At 46.3% G+C, this 18,465-nt stretch overlaps 3 protein-coding genes across 3 annotated transcripts in view; 2 read left to right on the top strand and 1 right to left on the bottom strand.

Annotated features, from left to right (window-relative positions):
* Window positions 1-486, bottom strand: part of LOC149372693 (uncharacterized) — a gene marked incomplete at its 5' end in the record, with an annotated part of 37,417 nt that extends 36,931 nt beyond the window's left edge. Inside the window, one exon of the mRNA XM_089582413.1 lies at window positions 394-486. Within this exon, the coding sequence (XP_089438539.1) occupies window positions 394-486 (93 nt within the window). The remainder of the gene's footprint in view (window positions 1-393) is intronic.
* The window catches only part of LOC149372691 (uncharacterized), a 33,810-nt gene continuing 15,360 nt past the window's right edge, over window positions 16-18,465 (top strand). The window contains exons 1-11 of the mRNA XM_089567248.1: window positions 16-270; window positions 568-758; window positions 983-1,071; window positions 1,136-1,242; window positions 1,330-1,517; window positions 2,047-2,173; window positions 2,842-2,967; window positions 4,088-4,223; window positions 5,379-5,515; window positions 7,665-7,763; window positions 13,966-14,245. Of these exons, the coding sequence (XP_089423374.1) occupies window positions 571-758; window positions 983-1,071; window positions 1,136-1,242; window positions 1,330-1,517; window positions 2,047-2,173; window positions 2,842-2,967; window positions 4,088-4,223; window positions 5,379-5,515; window positions 7,665-7,763; window positions 13,966-14,245 (1,477 nt within the window). The 5' untranslated portion in view covers window positions 16-270; window positions 568-570. The remainder of the gene's footprint in view (window positions 271-567; window positions 759-982; window positions 1,072-1,135; window positions 1,243-1,329; window positions 1,518-2,046; window positions 2,174-2,841; window positions 2,968-4,087; window positions 4,224-5,378; window positions 5,516-7,664; window positions 7,764-13,965; window positions 14,246-18,465) is intronic.
* Window positions 14,887-17,775, top strand: LOC149372692 (uncharacterized). Its single transcript, XM_089567245.1, has one exon. It carries the CDS (start codon window positions 15,291-15,293, stop codon window positions 17,583-17,585), a length of 2,295 nt encoding a protein of 764 aa, XP_089423371.1. The 5' UTR covers window positions 14,887-15,290; the 3' UTR covers window positions 17,586-17,775.

Genomic DNA, 18,465 nt, shown 5'->3' with positions numbered 1-18,465 from the left:
CAAAGTTGCGGCGCGCGCCCGCGGATAGCGCACGTGAGTCCAAGCCTGGCAACGCTGGCTTGTTTACAGGCATGACGTCATAGCTGAGCAGCATTTCCTACAACCAAGCTTACAACCCACCACGAGCGTGACGAGCGTGCACGCTGCCGGTGTTTGGCAGCCGGGGCTGCTTGGAAACCAGCGGACTCGTTACATGCCTGTAGCGAACGCTGGTGCTCACACCAGGCACGCTGCGAACAACCTGGACGGCAAGGACAGCTACCGCACCCGGTGAGGAGTCTTAATCGACGCTGCGCACGATTTTCTGCCGCCTACTAAGAGCTCGCTCACCGCAAGTTTGCGCGCTGGAATGCAATATTCGACCTCTTATCGAGAACGGAATGTAGTACTTACTTGGCATGTTGCAACTGAATGGGCAGTAGTGGCCTTACTTTGGCTGTTCGTTGTAATGCGGCGCCGAGTGTTGCTCTGTTTGTTGTAGAATTCGCGCGCGTGCAGACGCTATCTATCCGTCGTAGTCGAGACAGCTTATCTTCAAATGTTGATCACGGGCAATTTTTCTTGCAGATTATGTGCTCTCTTCTGGTAGGAGTTCACGTGATTGGGGAAGCTGACATCAATCAGGTTAGCCAAAAAAGCGATGTCTTGGGAGTGATAAGGTTGCCGGAAAAGAACGTCAGTCTTCAAGGTGTGCGGGAACTTATTGCCCACGAGCTGCCCACATTTCACCACGACTTTCTGTTTCTGACCCAAGAAAGGTGCGTATCCTTGCCTGTTAGAATTTACTCTCAGCTCGCCTGCTGCATATGTAATGCGTCCAGTGCAGTGCGTTAAAAAGAAAAGGCATGCGCTCAAGTTTGTCGCAGGACGCAGCTGCCTTTTTTTTTTTTTTTTACTTGTTCTTGAAATCCGAAAACTACTGCGCGTATGTTCCGCCGTTAAACAAGTTTGCTTGACTCCCACTTTTTTTTTTTTTTCGCAGGATTCCAGTGTTGAAGCACCAAGAAGAACATATAAACGCCACTGACGTTTTGGGCAACACAAACGCTCTATTTATTACGAGGCACTTTGGTGAGTATGATGCTGCAATACACCTGCTGTCCCATAGCTTATGGATTTGACCATTTGCTTTCAGATCGATGGCGTATTGGGATTAAAAAGGCTGGCGGTCCCGTCATTGGTTTCATTTTCGCTGATCGAAATCTAAGTGTGACAGACCTTCGTTCAGAGATAAATGAACAGGCAAGTAGTTCTCGTGGCCTTTTCATTGCTGTGTTGCCCTGTGGCAATCTGTGGCTCATGCAAGAACTCGTGTTCTTTTATCTAAAGCTTTTAGATGGAGAGTTCGCCTTCTGTGATAGGAATGGTTGGCCTGTGCTCAGTAACCAGGAGAGTGCACTCTTCGCCTGGGATGTTATTTCTCAAGGTGTCGTGACCTTACAGTTGCCTCAGAACAAGCCTACTGCCCCGTTCGTCCTACGGGGAAACAAGGACTGCAGAAAGCGTAAAAAGCATAGGTTCGTGCTCATTTATTCAGTGTGACTATCTTGGAAAGAACAGTTTAAAAATAGTTTTGATGAAGTTACTTGGACTAGGTTTAAAATGGGGCACACCTACTGGATGCACTCCTATCTACCCATCCCGAAGCCACACCCTGTGTGTGACAAATGTTGGCATGATGAGTCGTTGTTTGCTGTGACAGGGTGATAAACATAGATATGACTGGAAAGCATGTTTTCCCAAGTATTGTAGCAGCGCATTTTATTGCATCCAAAGCATTCTCTTGTACTAGAATCATCTATTCCATTCAAACATTTATAGCATGCGCAGTACCTCATGTTATCTTGACCATGCGCAGTTGCTTATTTAGCAGTCACTACATGTATATTTGCATTTTAATATCTTATCATTCTCAGTCATGAATGCGTAGTACCCATTATTACTTATTGCACTTTTAATCTCTGTGCAGTCTTGATTGTCACATTGATTGCCATCTTTGTTCTGCTAACTTGCTTATGCTGACATTTTTGTATTGTTGCGTTTCAGCACTGGATTTGCAATTCAGCAGGACTCAAAGAAAGACATTGTCATAAGTTATGCACGTAGCGAAGCTGATGAGCATGCAAGAAAGCTAAAAGCTCATCTGGAAATTCTGGGGGCAAAAGTATTCTTGGTATGTTTTGAAACTTTTCATGTTTAACTTTTTTAGTAGCATAGCTGTGAAACCATACTTTCTTTTTTTCGTTACTCTCTATATCCCTGCATTAGTTGTTAGATGAGCTTTAACCTTCCAGACCTCTGTCTTTTGTTTGTGAGCATTTGAATGTAGCAAACTTGTGGAAGCAATTGCCTTTCTCTCACAGCTTCTCTTGAATAGCTGCAAAAATTTGTTCAGTAGTATAGTATGTCATGCTTTTTTATTAGGGCCAACTGAATAATGTTGCTGGGTTGAATTTTTTTAAGTCTCTGCAGTAAGTTTTGGTTAGTGATAGGTGGTGTAAATTTAACAGATCATTCCGTGCAAAATTTTCATTGCGCATAACTATAACAGGATGCAGTAATTTTTGTGGGTTGCTGTTGTATGCACAAACAGTTACAGTTCTGTTAATTTTTCATCCTTCCTCCTCAGTGGCTACGCTCAATCTTCTCAGCTCCAGCGTGCAGATGTTCACAGCAGCCACATTTTGGGGAAAGTGAAATGTGAAATGCCTGCGTACAGACATGTAGTTTAAAGAACACCAGGTGGTCGCAGTTAATCTAGAGCCCGCCATCATTGCCAATCCCAAGCTTGCACTGCTATTGTGGCCTGTAAAAGTACATTGACCAATTTTTCTCTTCAAGGACCAAGATGACATTGTTCCCGGCGATGACTGGCAAAACAAACTGAATGACGCCATTCAGAACTGCACCATATTTGTTCCGTTAGTAACTGCAAGATACGGGAACACTACGTATACTAACAAAGAGGTATGCGGCTTATCTGCCCAGATTCATGTTTTCTGATTTTACTGACTTCTTTTTTTTTCCTTCTCGTGAGAGAATCACATCCGTGCATAAATCTTGCTCCTGTGGATATCATTTGTGCTGCTCCACCTGGGCAGCTATTCATATTCATTAGCTTTCTAGTTTTGGGTAACATAAACTACTTACACATTGTGCAAATACAGTGAAACCTCGTCATAGTGTACAAGTAAAAAGTATTAAAATAGTTTGCTATAGCCGAAAATTTGTAATATAAAATTTCGTCAGAAACGCACGCAACAGCGGTGCAATTTAGTCATGGAAGGTACTGCAAATCTGGCGATCCGTACTAGAGAAACGGAGAGACGTTCTTCCAGGTTTTGGTGGCGTTTCGAAGGTGCTCGCAGCTATCCCGAAGACCAAGAAAAAAGCGCCATTTAGGTTGGCTCCCCCGCACAGCACCGCAAGCGCAGGTTAAGTGCTGGCTGCTGTGGCTTGCCCATACCAAAACCGTGTCGCATGGAAAGCGGCACGCCAGAGCGAAAGCTATTGCCATTTTCACCACCTCCGTGACGACCAGCGTGAGCGCAGGATTGTTTCTGCAAGCTTACAACTATCGGTGCTGCTTACATGGTGCTGTTGACGGATGCTAGAGGTGTGGACGTGTGCTGACTGCCGGACTGCAACCCTACATGCCGCTGTTGGCGAGTGCGAGATGAAAGTGTAAACCTTGGCACGAACGCTAGCCGCATCACCACTAGTCACGTTTGCAGTGCGGTGAAGCCTGCTGCCTGCCATCTGAATGGGCACAGTTTGGCACTGGGGAGTTCGATGTGCCCGTTTCATGGTCAGCCGCGTTTGATATATAAAGTAGAAATTGCATGCATTTGCCAAAACATTTATGAAGAGTTTGATGTAGCCAATAATTCGTAATAGCCATGTTCATTATACTGAGGTTTCACTGTACTCCTGTTTTCCCCTTTTATCACGAATGACTTTGCTGCATGTAAATTCCTGACATGTGAGCTGACTGAATTCAAATACTAATGCCAAAATGAGCATGCTTTGCTTCGGTGCTGTTCTGCAGTCCTGTCGTCTAACACTTCGGTAATGTTTGTCCATTTAGGTGAAGCTTGCAGATTACATAGGAAAGTTTGTTATTCCTGTCAACTTCATGAAATCCTGGCCTCCTAACCACCTCGCCATTCAGTTTGCCTCTATACAGTACATAGACTGGAGAAAAGCTCATGAGGTGCAACAAGGTACACATCTATTTGATTTTTGGTGGCAAATTTTGTTGTTGTAAAATTCCATGTACAATTCCTTTCTTGCATCTTCGTATATGTAATGCTTTTGTTGGCTTAATCCTTGCTACTACATAATTTCACATGGTAGCATAATTTAATGCGCCAGCGTTACTGGCCATGATGAGTGATTTCAGTGATCTGTGGGTGGTCCTTCTGCAGCACACAAACCGAAAATACCCCCGAAAAAAAAAATTTCCAGTGTCAGTTTCGAACCCAGGAATTTCCCTTCGGAAGCGAGAATGGAATCTCATAGCCATGCCAATTGCCGTTTTACATGATGGATAGCAGTGAACAGAGTGTGTGTGGCAAGGCAGCAGCAGTAATGGCGGAACTTTACGTGATGCCTTCCTAGGTGGCAGGAGCAAACAGACGGTGGGTGACGTATACAAAGTCCTCCTCCGTAGACATCATGGAAAGCTGCTGGGTGGTCACCTATAAAAACTCCGCGCGTTGCCCAGCTGCATTAGCCTCGCGCCAGACATGGACCATGCAGAATGGCCAATGCCTTGGCATGTCTTAAACACGCCGCTGTTTCCATTTAAAGCAACAAACGAAGATGAATTATGCGGTGGGAACAAGATGGCTGTGGTAGTGGTTCAGCAGAAGTTGAGTGAATAAAAGGTGTTTTCAATGGCCACCAAAAGATGCTCACACTGGTTTGAAAAATAGCCAAGCAGTCATTAGTGTAGTTAGCTGCTTGCTAGATCATTCAAATCTTGCTCTTGCAGAGCATGACCTGTAATTTTTTTTTTTTCCTGAATCACTGTCCTCGAGATTCGTAAAGAGTTGTCCTAGTGTGTCCACACACTATCAGTTCAGCAGGGGATTGTTACGTTTAAAATGACTGACTGCTGCCTGAACTTTGGGGCGATGGTCCTACCCCTTTGACTTTTCGTTTCTGAGCAGATAACATGCTTCGAGGCCATTCATTAAAGAAAGCTTTATTACAGATAGTAGGGCATGCCGTAGGGGTGCAGTGTGATGTTTTTCATAGCAGGTGCAACTGTACAGATTTTCATGTATGTCATCCACTTCGAATCTCCTGTTTCTTTTTTTCTTCATTGTTTTTCACGTATTTGCTTTTTTTTTATGATGCTCCGATGCTGCTAGGTTCCCGTGAAAGCGACGGTGATGACGACGAAGGCGTTCGTATTTGGGAAACCCGTTCTGTGGAGCGCGTTGCCAATGATATCTACAGCATCCTGAGGCAGTGCAAGGATGAGGTGGTGTTCAGAAATGCAGTTAATGTGAGTACGCTGCCTTTTTCTTAAGAGAAAACTCTCATATGGTGGTGAAACCTCATTAAAGGGACCATGAAAAGAATTAAAAGTCGCTTGTAAATGTTAGAAGTTATTCTCAGAAGCATTGACACCAAGTGTTGAGTCTTCGGAACTGAGCCGGCAATTTATTATGACTTTTTAAAAATCGCGTTTTTTAAAATTCGCGGGCCGTTTGGTGTCTTCGTAGGGAGCGATTTTGAAACCAAAATTGGGAAAACAGACGGCACTAGTCCCAAGACGTCGGCAGGCCACCACACGCTGTCATTCGCTCGAGCCGCGGCAGCTACGACGTCACGGGCACACTTCCGGTAGCGGTGAAAATCGTCTGCTCGAGCCGCCGCGCGACCCCCTCGGGCAAGCGCAGGGTCAGGGCATTGCCTTCACTCTTATGTTTTCAATTTACCTCTGCCGCCTATTTCTGTCGGGATTTCGGGAGCCAAGAAAGCGCTGAGACCGGAGAGTTGCTGCCGACGCACGCAGCTCCTCGGGAGTGTGACAACCGGAAGTCGTAAACCGAACGTCATTGAATGACGTATTCATGGGCAGAGCCCAGTCCCGGAGCTGTTTTCTTTATTTTTTCTTGGTGCTCCGCGCGTACGAGTTGAGGGGGGAGAGGAGGAGCGTGATTTTTAATCGTGTATAACTCCGTTGTTATTGATGCAAGCTCCAAAATTCTTGCTGTGCGGTGACGAGTGATGGATTGCCTATCTTTACGTAATCTCAATTAATTTATTGCATAGTCCCTTTAAGACATACCTTGTGGGTTGTGGGACGGTGGAAAACTATGTGCAAAGCAGCGGTGTGCAGTAACCATAAACGGCCTTCTAATCCACTGACCTAATAAAGAATGATATGTGATGCATGAAAGAATGCAGATGCACAAGCTTTTATTTGCGTCGGGCCGCAGAAATCTGTTATGCGGCCTTGAAGCTCCTAGTGCAGCCTCAAAAGCACTTGAACCGGGTGCCTATTGCGACGCCCCAAATTTGGGCGAGCACGCGAAGTGCGTCTGGCGGGCGCACAGTTTCTTCAATGGTAGGGCCCGGGCTGTCTTCAGCTTTATCGTTGGCGTCGCTTGCTGTGGGTAACGTTCCACCAGTGAGGCAACAATGCTACTATCGGACCAGGCTGGAGCCTCATTTGCTGTGTCTGTCTAAACGTGTGGAAAGTGACAGTTTCTACAATGCCTCCCAGCTGTAAAACACTTGCGGAGAGCCCTTCACAGGTGTTGTTGCCAGCGGTGGTCAACACTCGGAGGTTCGCCCCTTTTCGAGACAGGCTGGGGAGTTGTGTTGGGAAGCAGTAGACATGGGAAGCATGCAACCCACAATAACACCGATGATGTGACAATGCACATTGCTGTGGTCAACATGTTGGAGGCACCGGTGAAGTTTTCTTGTCATGCGTAGCATAGTTCATGGCTGCTTTATGAGAGACCCCATCTGCCTCGTATGCAATGGGTGGTATGCGCTAACTGAGATGTTCACGATAAACTACTGCTTGTAAGCGGGCACCAAATGGTTGAGGTTTAATGGAAGTTGAGTTGGGATTTAATGCGACTACATCCTAAACGAAACTATAGCTTAAGCGAGTATGCATTAACGAGGTTTTACTGCATGAAGTTTGACTGAATGCACATGTACAAAATAGTTGAATTACCCTGCAGCCAGGGACCACCCTTCATCAAACTGAAGTTTGAACTTTTTGCACATGGTCCTTCCTTTATTCATTGTTGTAGAATAAAGAAAAAGTTACAAGATCTGGTTGCATGTAAGAAGGAATCCACATGCCTAGAAATTTGATTAGTGTCTCTAATACTATCTACATAGTAGCTTTTCAATCGGAAATCAGCCTTAATCACTGCTGAAGGCAGGTCCTTGGCTGAAACATAAATAAATCTCATGGTTTTTTTACTCATGTTTGCTCATTTCTACCTGAGCACTCTTCCCTCTTTTATATGTGTATGTGTGTCGTTAGACGACAAGGTGTGTTATAACAACTCTGCTTGAACTGCTGTTATCTGCCATTTAACAAAGGCTGTGAAGCGTGCTGTGTATATAAATCTGAGGAATATAATTTGCAAATTTCCAGTAACTTTGCCTCTGCTTGCTTACAGAATTCTGTCTTGGCAACAGCGGACAGTGCTACACCCTTACTGTGCCCTGACAATAGGCCTTTCATTGTCATCAGTGCTCACCCTCAAGACAAAGACTTTGTAAGTGGTGTGAATTCTTACTTGAAGCCTTTTCAAAGACTGTGATACGGACACAGACTTGATCACTGAAATCACTCAAAACTGAGTTCTAGGTCTGCTGTACCTGTTCTCAACAGCAGACGTTGTCAGGAAACATGATGCGCGCTGTTTTCTGTCATGCGCCAAGAATCTGTTGTGCTAAATTGGTGGCGCAACAGAAATTCTGTTTTTTGTATAGATGACATCTTCCCTGAGTTTTGCTGGTCTTAAAGGAACGATTAACTGACAAGCATTTGTTGAAACTATGATGGGAGTGGAAAGGTCTTCTCTTATTTGGAGAACACCGGGTGGTTTGTTGCCAGTTAATGGAAGACTCCTAATCTTAATTACTTTGGTATTGGTGTGCCCCACCATGTGGCCACTTATTGGTAAACATAGCTGAGGTGTTGTTAAATGCATCATGGTATTCCTATAAAAAAACGATGCTTTGAGTTGGTGAGGTTTTAAAATTGGAAGGATGAATATTGTAACGTGGTGGCCAGCCGAAGAATGAGGCGTGGTGAACCATGAACAAGAGATGATTTAATGGCCGCTGGCCTAGCGCGAGTGCTCCGTCCCGCGCCACTGCCAGCTTCGTCTTCGTCACACTACCCGGGGCCTCCGAGCGATCGTCCCGATAGGTGACGAACAGACGGTGAAATGGCGATGGTCTTGAGTGGGGGGTTGAACAGTATGTAGAAGATGGTGCAGTGCTGGCCGCCACGATGAGAAAGATGAGAGAATGAGTCCCGGTCCACGAAGCATCCGGGCTGTAGGGTGCCAGGAGCTGACGGCCGAGGCCCTTGGATGTACCGAACGGCAGGGGCAGGGGGGCGGTGTCCTCATGTGTGGGCAGGGTCTTGTGTCGGTCGGGTCTTGGGTCGAGCGGGTCTGGGGTCGGTTGGGTCTTGGGTCATCGTGTCTTGTGGTCCGGGCGGGGGACGGGGCAGGGGTGAGCGTCGAGGGCGGTTCAGGTCGGGCGGGCTGGGGCACGGCCGTGCGGCGCTGACCAGGTACTCACGGCCGACGTCCACGGCAGGCCCAGGACGCCGAAGCTCCGTGACCAGGATGGCGATGAAGGGACCCCAGCACCTCGCACCAAATGTAACGTGGCGGCCAGCCGAAGAATGAGGCGTGGTGAACCATGAACAAGAGATGATTTAATGGCCTCTGGCCTAGCTCGAGCGCTCCGTCTCGCGCCACTGCCAGCTTCGTCTTCGTCACAATATATATGTGTATTCTCCGCTCGTCTGCGCCTGACTGTCAGGCCGCCACTCCACTGCATGATCACTAGCACTGCAACGTGCCAGCCGACAACGGCGGGCCATGTCATTAAGAACAAAGGAATATGACAACGTGCTGACACAAGTAGCATTTATTGCTACAGAAACAACAAACACCTGATAGTGACAAATGAGATGATCTTCGGAAGGGCTACACTAGAGAGTCAAGGATGTCCGACTCACCAGTTTAATTATGGGTGAATGTTTGCATAGGCCAGGGCTGGGAAACACTGATGCCAGATGGAGGGAACTCGTGCGATTTTTTCCCACAAGGCTGCATTCCGCCGCCGAAGAGCGGTGCCGCGCGCGCTTCCAGTTAACTAAGCCAAAGACTTCAGGTCAGCTTTGTCCTCTGCCGGCGTGGTGCTCGCCATGCAGGCACCGGTGGCCTCCATTGCTAGCTAGCATACCTAAGCAAAGAAGGACTGAGGTGTTGTGGGAGGGTTGCGCTGGGCAGCTCGACTGCAGGGGACGGGTGCCTGGCGAGTCCCCACAGGCCGTTTGACAGAACCGCTGAAGCACTGTGGTGCATCTGAGCAGTTACCTGAGAGCAACTCAGGGCAATCAAGAGAGCCAATAGGACAAGAGAGCACACGAGTACCAAGCTATTCACATAATCTTATGCTTAATCTTAATGGGTGCATGCAAAGAAAGATAAGAATAAGAATAAAGTTTTGCAAATGCATGTGCAGCACAGTGAAAGGGCACGTTGCAGAATCCACTTTTTTTTCCTTTTTTTGCCTTGAGCTGAGCACTGTGTGAACAGTTGCGAGGTCCATGTGAAGGCAAAGAAATAAAAACAAAAAGAAGAGATGAGGAAGCAGAACTTAGCTTCATCGGCTGTCTTCTGCACTTACAGCATAACCTTGATATAATTCAATACAGATTAATTCTGGATAATTCATAGAATTTCGGCAGTCATTGAATGTTAGTTTTGCTGAATAATTCAAGCCAACAGCTTGGACTGACTTGATTAATTCAAAGACCCCGGGTTCTGTGCCAGAACTCCCGAGTTCGCTGCAATGCCATGCAGTGCGATCAGCGTCCCTCACTGCTATCTGCTATCATTGCTTGATGCGCCTTAGCACTTGTTCACTCCTTTTCGGACTTAGGGACGTCTTGGCATCCTTTTCGCCTTTATATGTGGCTGCAGGTGGGGCTGAACTCAATGCCTCCATTGCACAGCCACAGTGGCAGCACTACTTTTGTCAAGCATTTGGAAGCGCAGAGCTAGCAAGATGCGAGGAGGAAGATGACTTACGACAGTAGCACGAGAGGCTAGCAATGAGAATGCATAGCGCGAGAGTTTGTGGCAATGGCCAAGTCATCTAAGGCATTGGGAAATGGAGCAACCTTGTTTGTGCCAGTACTTGTTCGGATTGTAGTTTTCTGAAGGTTTTTTTCTGCTGGATGCCATTTGGATGGAAAATTTAAGAGATGTTCGGCCTGTAGTGCCGGAGCCCACATTTCGCTGGCTGGCCTCTCTGGAAACAAGCGCTGCGCGCCCGCCGTCGCTCAAAGCAGGCCCAGACTCTCTCGGACATGTCGCGACGTGCAGCGTGACTCATCCCGCCAGGCCGGCGCCGACACGGACCCTTCCTCCTTCCCTCCTCTCCGTCGGTGCGGGCTCCTCCGACGCGTCATCGGCCGTCGCCTCTCGACCATTGGTCTAATTTGAACGGTGGCCAGTGCCGTGACCTGATTGGAGGATTTGAACGGCTGGCTGCCGTAACCGTTACCAGCGGCTTTAAAAGCGGAGCCGCGCTGAACCCGAGCAGCAGATGGGCAGCAGAAGAGCCATCACGCCGGAGCTACGCTCGCCGCCGGGGCCGCCGTTCTTCTTTGTGCTCGCCCGTGGTGCTCTTGACCCTTGTATCATGTAAAAGCCCTTGTACATACTGTACATAAAGTTCATTTGACTCACCGTCGCCTCGACCGTTTCCTGGCTCGGACTCCCAGTCCCAACAGGCCTCAGGTTTGCTATGAGAGATGACGTACACCTAAATTTGTTGAGAAAGGGAGCTAAAGGCATTTCATGCATGACAAACTGCGCCAGCCCTGTATTGGATGGTTGGACTTGATGGTTCGTGCGTTCCATCTTTGTGTAGCTTCTTTTCAACTGGTAGATGCTCCTCTTACATCTCTCTGCGCATGCTCCTCAGAGCTGCAACATAACACTAGCCTGATGTATCCAACCTTTGCCGCTGCTCTTGCATAGGCTGACGAATCGCTTAGTTACATTGAGAAGGGTGCATGACCTGCAGACTACAAATTTAGTTTGACTATATTTCGGGCGACAGGCAGGGCAGCAGTAACCATGACAAGTCAAAATGAGCTCCTGGTGTAGGGCTTAACCATTAAATTTTGAGTGCAATGTCAGCTACATGCAATTGCACAGTGTTTCACGCCTGCCTGCCTTCTTTGTTATGCTTGGATTCAAATATGTTAAAAACCCACCCAATTTGAATACTTTATGTGGTGCAACGGGCTTTGAATGGGATTCTACTGTACATTGATTTTGTTGAAGTCAACAGGTGCAGTCTCCTGTCACTTCATGTGGTCCACTCTTGCAGCATATGCACATTATCACACGTGACTGATAGTACTAGAGTGGCTGAACAGCCAGTCTGTGACACACTGAGCAAGAAACAGTGAAGCAGCATAGTTGTGTGGGTTTTGTATATTGTGAGGAAGGTCTCTGAGGATTTTGTGAGCGCTGACTTTGCAGTTACAGATGACGACATGCTATTTAATGTGATTAGCAACACAACCAGTTGATAGTGATGACAATGGTGAGGACTGCACCGAGACCATAGCTTCCAATTGTTCCAGCAGAACTGACAATGCACCTGGACTCAACATTTGTCAGGTGTTCTTTTCATGTGAAAGTAGCGCTGGAGAGGTGGCTAACTTTTGACTGACTGGTGTCGCGAATTCACAACATATCATTTGCTTGGCATATACTCATTACTACATGGCGCTTGGATACAAAGTTTGATGTCAACATGTTCTCAGAAGCTAGGGCTTTGCAGTCAAAATGTTTGGTTTCACTATGAGCAAGCTATGTGAAGGAAAAGTGGTCACGAATATGCCACTTCCAGGCAGTACCCAGCAGTTTGCGTCGTTTTATGAGAAATGTTCGAGGCAAAACAGGAAAACTTTTGTTGGCTGAAAAATCGTTTATTTTCTCTAAGCCTTCGAGTTGGTTCAAGGCCTTCGATTTGGTCTTTCACACGCACCTCAGAATAGTTGCATAAAGTGGACCAAATGCTTATGCTGCTGATTGGCGACATGCTGGTTTCTCAAATTTTAGTGAGACTAACAAGATTTTGAAATTGGCTTTAAATGTTGAGAAAATTTTTCTTTCTTTCATAATTTGTACATTATTAAAGGGTTATTGTTTATTTTGGTAGATAAAATCGTTGTTGGTTTGTGCATTTTTCTCGTCTTGTGATTTCATTAGTCATTGTGGTCCCTCATGTGCCTAATGGAAGTTAGCATTTGCAATGTAGTATTGTTGACATCATGTGGTATGTTGACAACCTCCTTACATGTCCAATTTTGTGTGTGCCCCTGCATGGGAGTGTTATTGAAGTGCACATTTTTGATGTGAAAGGTGGATTTACATACAACTGTTTATTTCAATGTCGAAAACAAAATGCTGCCCATGGGCTCAGCAAAGAATCAACAAGAACTTGGCATTGTTTAGCACTTAGAATAATTGAACATATTATGGGTATATGCTCTGTGGTCATGGAGGTGAAGCTTTTATTTCTAGTGCGAAAGCACTTCTAGCTGCAACTCCCTAGATTTCAGTGGTGTCTGTGTGAAGCCTCCGAGTAGCAAGTCTGACTGGCTCACTGGGTCGGTGGACACCTCAATTTTGCTGTGAGTAGGTGCTGGTGACTACCTGCGAATTGAGGCAGTTATGTGCTTTTCCTTTTCTGGAAACCAGTGGAATGTGTAAGCTCTCTTGGGTCAGCAGACACCTCGAATCCCAATAGAGCTTTGAGGTGCTTAGCAATGCTAAACTACCAGCCAGTTTTGTTTGTTTTCAGAGAAAATAGCTGATAATGGCTGCTCATCCTCAATGTGCAGTGTCAGCCAGGCCTGTGCTTACCTATAGAGCTTTCTAATGAGGGCTTCCTGTGCGTCGTCATATATTGCTCGCTGGGCTGTTGTGTGCACCCTGTGCTAGTATGGTGGAAGCGGCAACGGAACCTGTTTGCACCGGCCTGGAGAGAAGTCCTTTTGACATCCTCCTCGCCCTATGGAAAGGTCTATAATCGTGTAAAGGAAAGCACCAAATCTGCCAAAGGGTTTGCCTTCTTGTAGGAAATTGTGTGATAGTGGCCCAAACAAGGCTTGTTTGGGTGGTATCACATCGCATTTTTTTGGCATCCCTTAAGCTAAAGCTCCTCCAAAAGACGAGATTACGGTGCAGTTTACTCATGTTAAATTTAAAAGGAAATCAAAAGCTATGAAGCCTGCTCTGTGTTGTGAAGAGAAGCGGGAACAAAAGCAGTCCTTCCTCTTCTAAGCCGCCGCGGTGGCTCAGCGGTTACGGTGCTCGACTGCTGACCCGAGAGACGCGGGTTCGATCCCGGCCGCGGCGGCTAGAATTTCTTTGGAGGAGGAATTCTAGAGGCCCGTGTGCTGTGCGATGTCAGTGCAAGTTAAAGAACCCCAGGTGGTCGAAATTTCCGGAGCCCTCCACTACGGCGTCTCTCATAGCCTTAGTCGCTTTGGGACGTTAAACCCCATAAACCAAACCAAACCAAACCTTCCTCTTCTGAAATGCCAATCTTTGTTAGACCACTGTTGTGTAGGCTAGAAATGCTGCCTTAAAATGGGGGGAAATGCCAGTGGTTGGCAGTGAGCCTTTAATTTTTTTTTTTCAGTGTGTCCGGCTGCAGTGTTTGCTCGAGCGCAACTGCTATGAGGCCTGGTGCTCGCTGGACAGCCTTGGTACGGCCCACAACATGGCAAGTGGTGGGGGCGCATCTAGTCCCAGCAGTACTGGCACCACCACTCCTGGCACACCGTTGCCATCTTCCATGCTGCCGTTCGGCTCTCAAGACAGCCGAGGCACGTCGGACTCTCAGGGCCATGTCCAGCTGCGACCACCTCCGCTGCTTCGGCTTCCATCCTTCCAGTTTTCGTGCAGCATGGACACTGTTGGTAAGTTTCGGGCTTCATTCTGCTCACTTCTTTGACGTGTTTCTTTTTGACACATTGAATGCAGAGGGGCACTGTTGTTCTTATTTTCAGAGGTGAATTTAGTGAAATGGGGATTGGTAAGGGTCAGTGTCTCACATACGTATTTTCAACAGTTATTGTAACGAAAAGTGTAATGTTGAAGGGCAGTGTTGCGCGGATTTTCAGAAGTGAATTTCGTGAAAAATGAAATGCTAGAGGGGTCAATATTTCTCCAGTTATTGGAAGGTAATTTAGTGAAAAGTCAGCTTTGCAGTGTGGCTCATGTTTTGCCTGCAGGCTGTCGAAGCAGTGCAAATAAAGGATATAAGCGGTGTCCCGAACATGTGGTCATGAGCAGAAACTTACTAAAATAGTGTATTCCTAGCCGTGGGGAGCATAGCTGTAAAGCTTTGATGGGTTTTCAAGGGCCAAGTTTCCTCGTGCAGCACAGGACGGCATCAAGCTGCATAGCATTTCACATTTGCATACCGGCTCACAGCAGCGAGGTAGAAGATAGGGGGAATTTTTGCGTGGTATGCTTTGCCAGCTGCACATCTTGCTACTCCAGGGTGCGCACAGGTCCTTGAAACCCTTGAAAATCCTTGAATTTGAAAATTGCGTTTTCAAGGCCCTTGAAAGTGCTTAATTTTTTTTTAACCCTTGAAAGTCCTTGAAATTTCCTGTGCGAGATGGAAATCGCGATATACACAAAGAAAAATCGGTGCGAAACCCGTGCATAAAGTGGGAAAATGATTATTTTCTCAGCGCATAGTTTTCTACTGACCGTTACACGAAGTTTCTTGAAATTTTAACAAGTTTGGTGGAGCCCGCTAGACAGCTGGCCACATTGAGGTGGCGTGATCGCCCGTTCAAAAGTGAACGGCCGTATCGCCATCGACATCACCGGCCGTTGGTTCGGCGTCTCGTGGTTTTGCGTTGCACGTGCGTACGCTGATGTTTACTCTGTGCAGCCGTGCGTTCAGACAGTTCTCTGCGTGTGACTGCAGCAATCCCACGATCCGCAGAAATGCCCGGAAAGTGCAAATTTCAGAGCGTGTGGCTCAGTAACAGCGCCTACAAGGATTGGGTGGCACCAGATGCTACGAATCCACATCGAGCAAAATGCAAGCCTTGCGGGAAGTGCTTCGACCTGGTTACTATGGGCGAGTCTGCACTGAAAAGCCACATGAAGAGTGCAAAGCACAGCGCCTGTATGAAGAGAGCAGCGGCAGGTTCGGTGCGCGAGTATTTTTCCGCTAGCGCGAGCGCGCGACCCGTAGATACTCCATCGCAGTCGTCTGACGTCAATATCGCGTGCAAGGTAAACGAGCTGGTGACAGATGCGGAAATTTTATGGACGCTGAAGTTAGTCACATCCCACTGCTCCTACAGATCGTCGTCGGAAGTAGGCGAGTTGTTTAAACGCATGTTTCCTGATAGCGAGATCGCTAAAGGCTTCTCATGTGGCGAGAAGAAATGTGCTTACATAACCTGCCACGGCCTCAGACCTTTTTTTCTGTCATCGCTGCAACGAGATATAGAGCGGTGCGAGAACTATGTCGTACTTTTTGATGAGTCTGCTAACGAATGCCTTCAAGAGAAGCAAATGGACGTGCACATAAGATTTTGGGACGCGTCCAGAAAGGTGGTAACGAAGTACTACACATCTGTTTTCATGGGGCACGCAACGGCTGAGGATATTAAAGACCAACTTTTGAGTGCACTAGAACCGTTGCCACTGGCGAAGATTCTTCAAATCTCAATGGACGGACCCAACGTGAACCTGAAGTTTTTCAAGATGCTGCAATCTCACCTGCAGGAGAACTTTCAAGTCCACTGTCTTGACTTGGGTACTTGCAGCCTCCACACTGTGCACAATGCTTACAAGGCAGGCGTCATAGCGAGCAAGTGGGGACTCGACACCCTTTTGTCCAGTCTGAGTGCACTGTTTGAGGATGCCCCTGCAAGGAGGCATGATTTTTCAGCACTCACTGGGAAGGCAGTATTTCCTCTGAAATATGTTGCCCATCGATGGGTTGAGAATGTGGCTGTCATCGAAAGAGCTCTGGAACTCTGGAGTGATGTGAAGAAGTTTGTGGAATCCGCAAGGAAGAAGCAAGTGAGTCTGCCAAAGTGTGTGTCTTTTCAGAACATTGTTGAATTCATTCAGGACACATTAGTAGTGGCAAAGCTGAATTTTGCTCTTAATGTTGCTGCCACACTGAAGCCATTCCTAATGGAATTCCAAACTGACAAACCGATGTTATTTCTTCTGGCAAGAGACTTGGAGACGATAGTCAGAAAGTTAATGACAAAATTTATCAAGTGTTCTACATTGTCTTCAGCAACGGGGATCACTGGCATGCTGCAAATTGATATAGAGGACCCAAAGAATCATACACCACTGGAAAAAGTGGATGTTGGTCACACAGTCGAACAAATCCTGAAGAAGAGCAATGCAAGTGCAAAGGATATATTTCAGTTCAAGATGGAGTGTAAGCAGTTCCTAGTCGCAGTGACGAAGAAGGTCCTTGAGAAGAGCCCATTGAGGTTCCCAGTGGTTAGAGGCCTTTCCTCGCTTGACCCTCGACAAATGTGCTGCAGGCCTAATGAGTGCCTGGCAGGCCTCAAGAAAGTGTTGGAAGCACTCATTGCGGCAGGGAGGCTGACAGATCAGCATCGAGACTCTGTACTTGCAGAGTACACGGAGCTGTTGCAAGAAAAACATCAACTGCGACTTTTCGAGAAAGCCACCAGTCTGGACACCTTTTTTAGTGAACTTCTGCAGTTCAATGCTTCTTATGCAGAGCTGTGGAAAGTTGTAAAATCTTTGCTTGTGCTAAGCCATGGTCAGGCAACTGTTGAGAGAGGCTTTAGCATAAACCGACAGATCTCTGTAGAGAACTTGAAAGGCCTCTCTTACATCTCGCAACGAATTGTGTGCGATGCAGTGGAAAAAGCAGGTGGTATCTTTAACATTGTCATCACAAAAGATTTGAGGAAGGCGGTATCAGCTGCAAGGCATCATTATAGTGCTTACTTGGAAGCCCAAAAAAGGCTGGAACAAGAACGTGTCAAGCAGTCAAAAAAGCGCTGTGCTGAGGAGCAGCTTGACAGCCTCAATAAAAAAAGGAAGATACTGGAAGCAGCTATTAGCGATCTGACTGCATCAGCAGACGACTATGCTGAAAAGGCGGAAGCAGCCAATGACCTCACTTACATAATCAAATCAAATTCTATGAGAAAAGCAGCAAAGGCTAAGGCTGAGCAATTGTTAAACCTGAACAAAGAGATTGAGGCAAAGCTTCAGGAGGTCTCTTGAACTTTCCTTGGTGTGTTTTGACAGATATGTTATTTTACATTGAGTGCAATAAAGATATTTATTTTTTGAAAATACTTTTGTGTTTCGAAACTACGAAATACAGCTTCGTAGCAAGTCCTTGAAAACCTCCTAGAAGGGCCTTGAAAGTCCTTGAATATCCTTGAATTTTTTTCTGTATAGCTTGTACGAACCCTGTACTCTGATGCAGCTCCTCTTTGTGTGTTCAGAAATGTGGAATAAGAAGTGGCGGTCAGCATCTCAGCAGTGTTACAATTTATAGACATACTTTCTACGTAGGGTTACATAAAATATAAAGAATAAAAAAGTTTTATTTTAACTGTTGTTGAAAGCTTTTCATTCTCTTGGTGAATTACATATATTGAATTGAATTGAGTTTATTTCCGTTCGAAACAACGGAGGGGGCTCGAACAAAAAGTGAATCAAGTCCACTTGATTGCGTTCGAGCCCCCTTTACATGGCATTTGGTGAGGACAAAATTTTAGTATAACAACAGATACATTTACAGATTGCAGAATAGAATGAAAAATGTTAGTTATGCACAGAAAATCTTACAAAATAATTTACACAATGCCAATATGCAATTCTAAGTGCAAGGTTCATAGAAATAAGTACGTATAAAAATAATATGGGGGAACAAGGCAAAAGAAGTATTAATTACACAGAACAAGCTCGACAAAACAATTCACACAGTGAAATTATACAATTGTAGATAGAATATGTACAAAGCAAGTTAGGAAATAAAATAACGATGAAAGTATTTATTGCACCGCAGCAGAAGCCTAATACAATAAGGCAATGAGAATGATGACACCAATGTATGGAACCAATGTACTTATGTACATCTCCTAGTGATGAGTAC

Source organism: Amblyomma mixtum, chromosome 1 (assembly GCF_055824585.1).
Source record: "Amblyomma mixtum isolate Tamu chromosome 1, ASM5582458v1, whole genome shotgun sequence".
Lineage (NCBI taxonomy): Eukaryota > Metazoa > Arthropoda > Arachnida > Ixodida > Ixodidae > Amblyomma > Amblyomma mixtum.
This window is presented reverse-complemented; position numbering and strand designations above follow the sequence as displayed.

Excerpts from the sequence above, each read along its gene's own strand:
- LOC149372692 (XM_089567245.1), top strand. The coding sequence starts at position 15,291 with ATGCCCGGAAAGTGCAAATTTCAGAGCGTGTGGCTCAGTAACAGCGCC.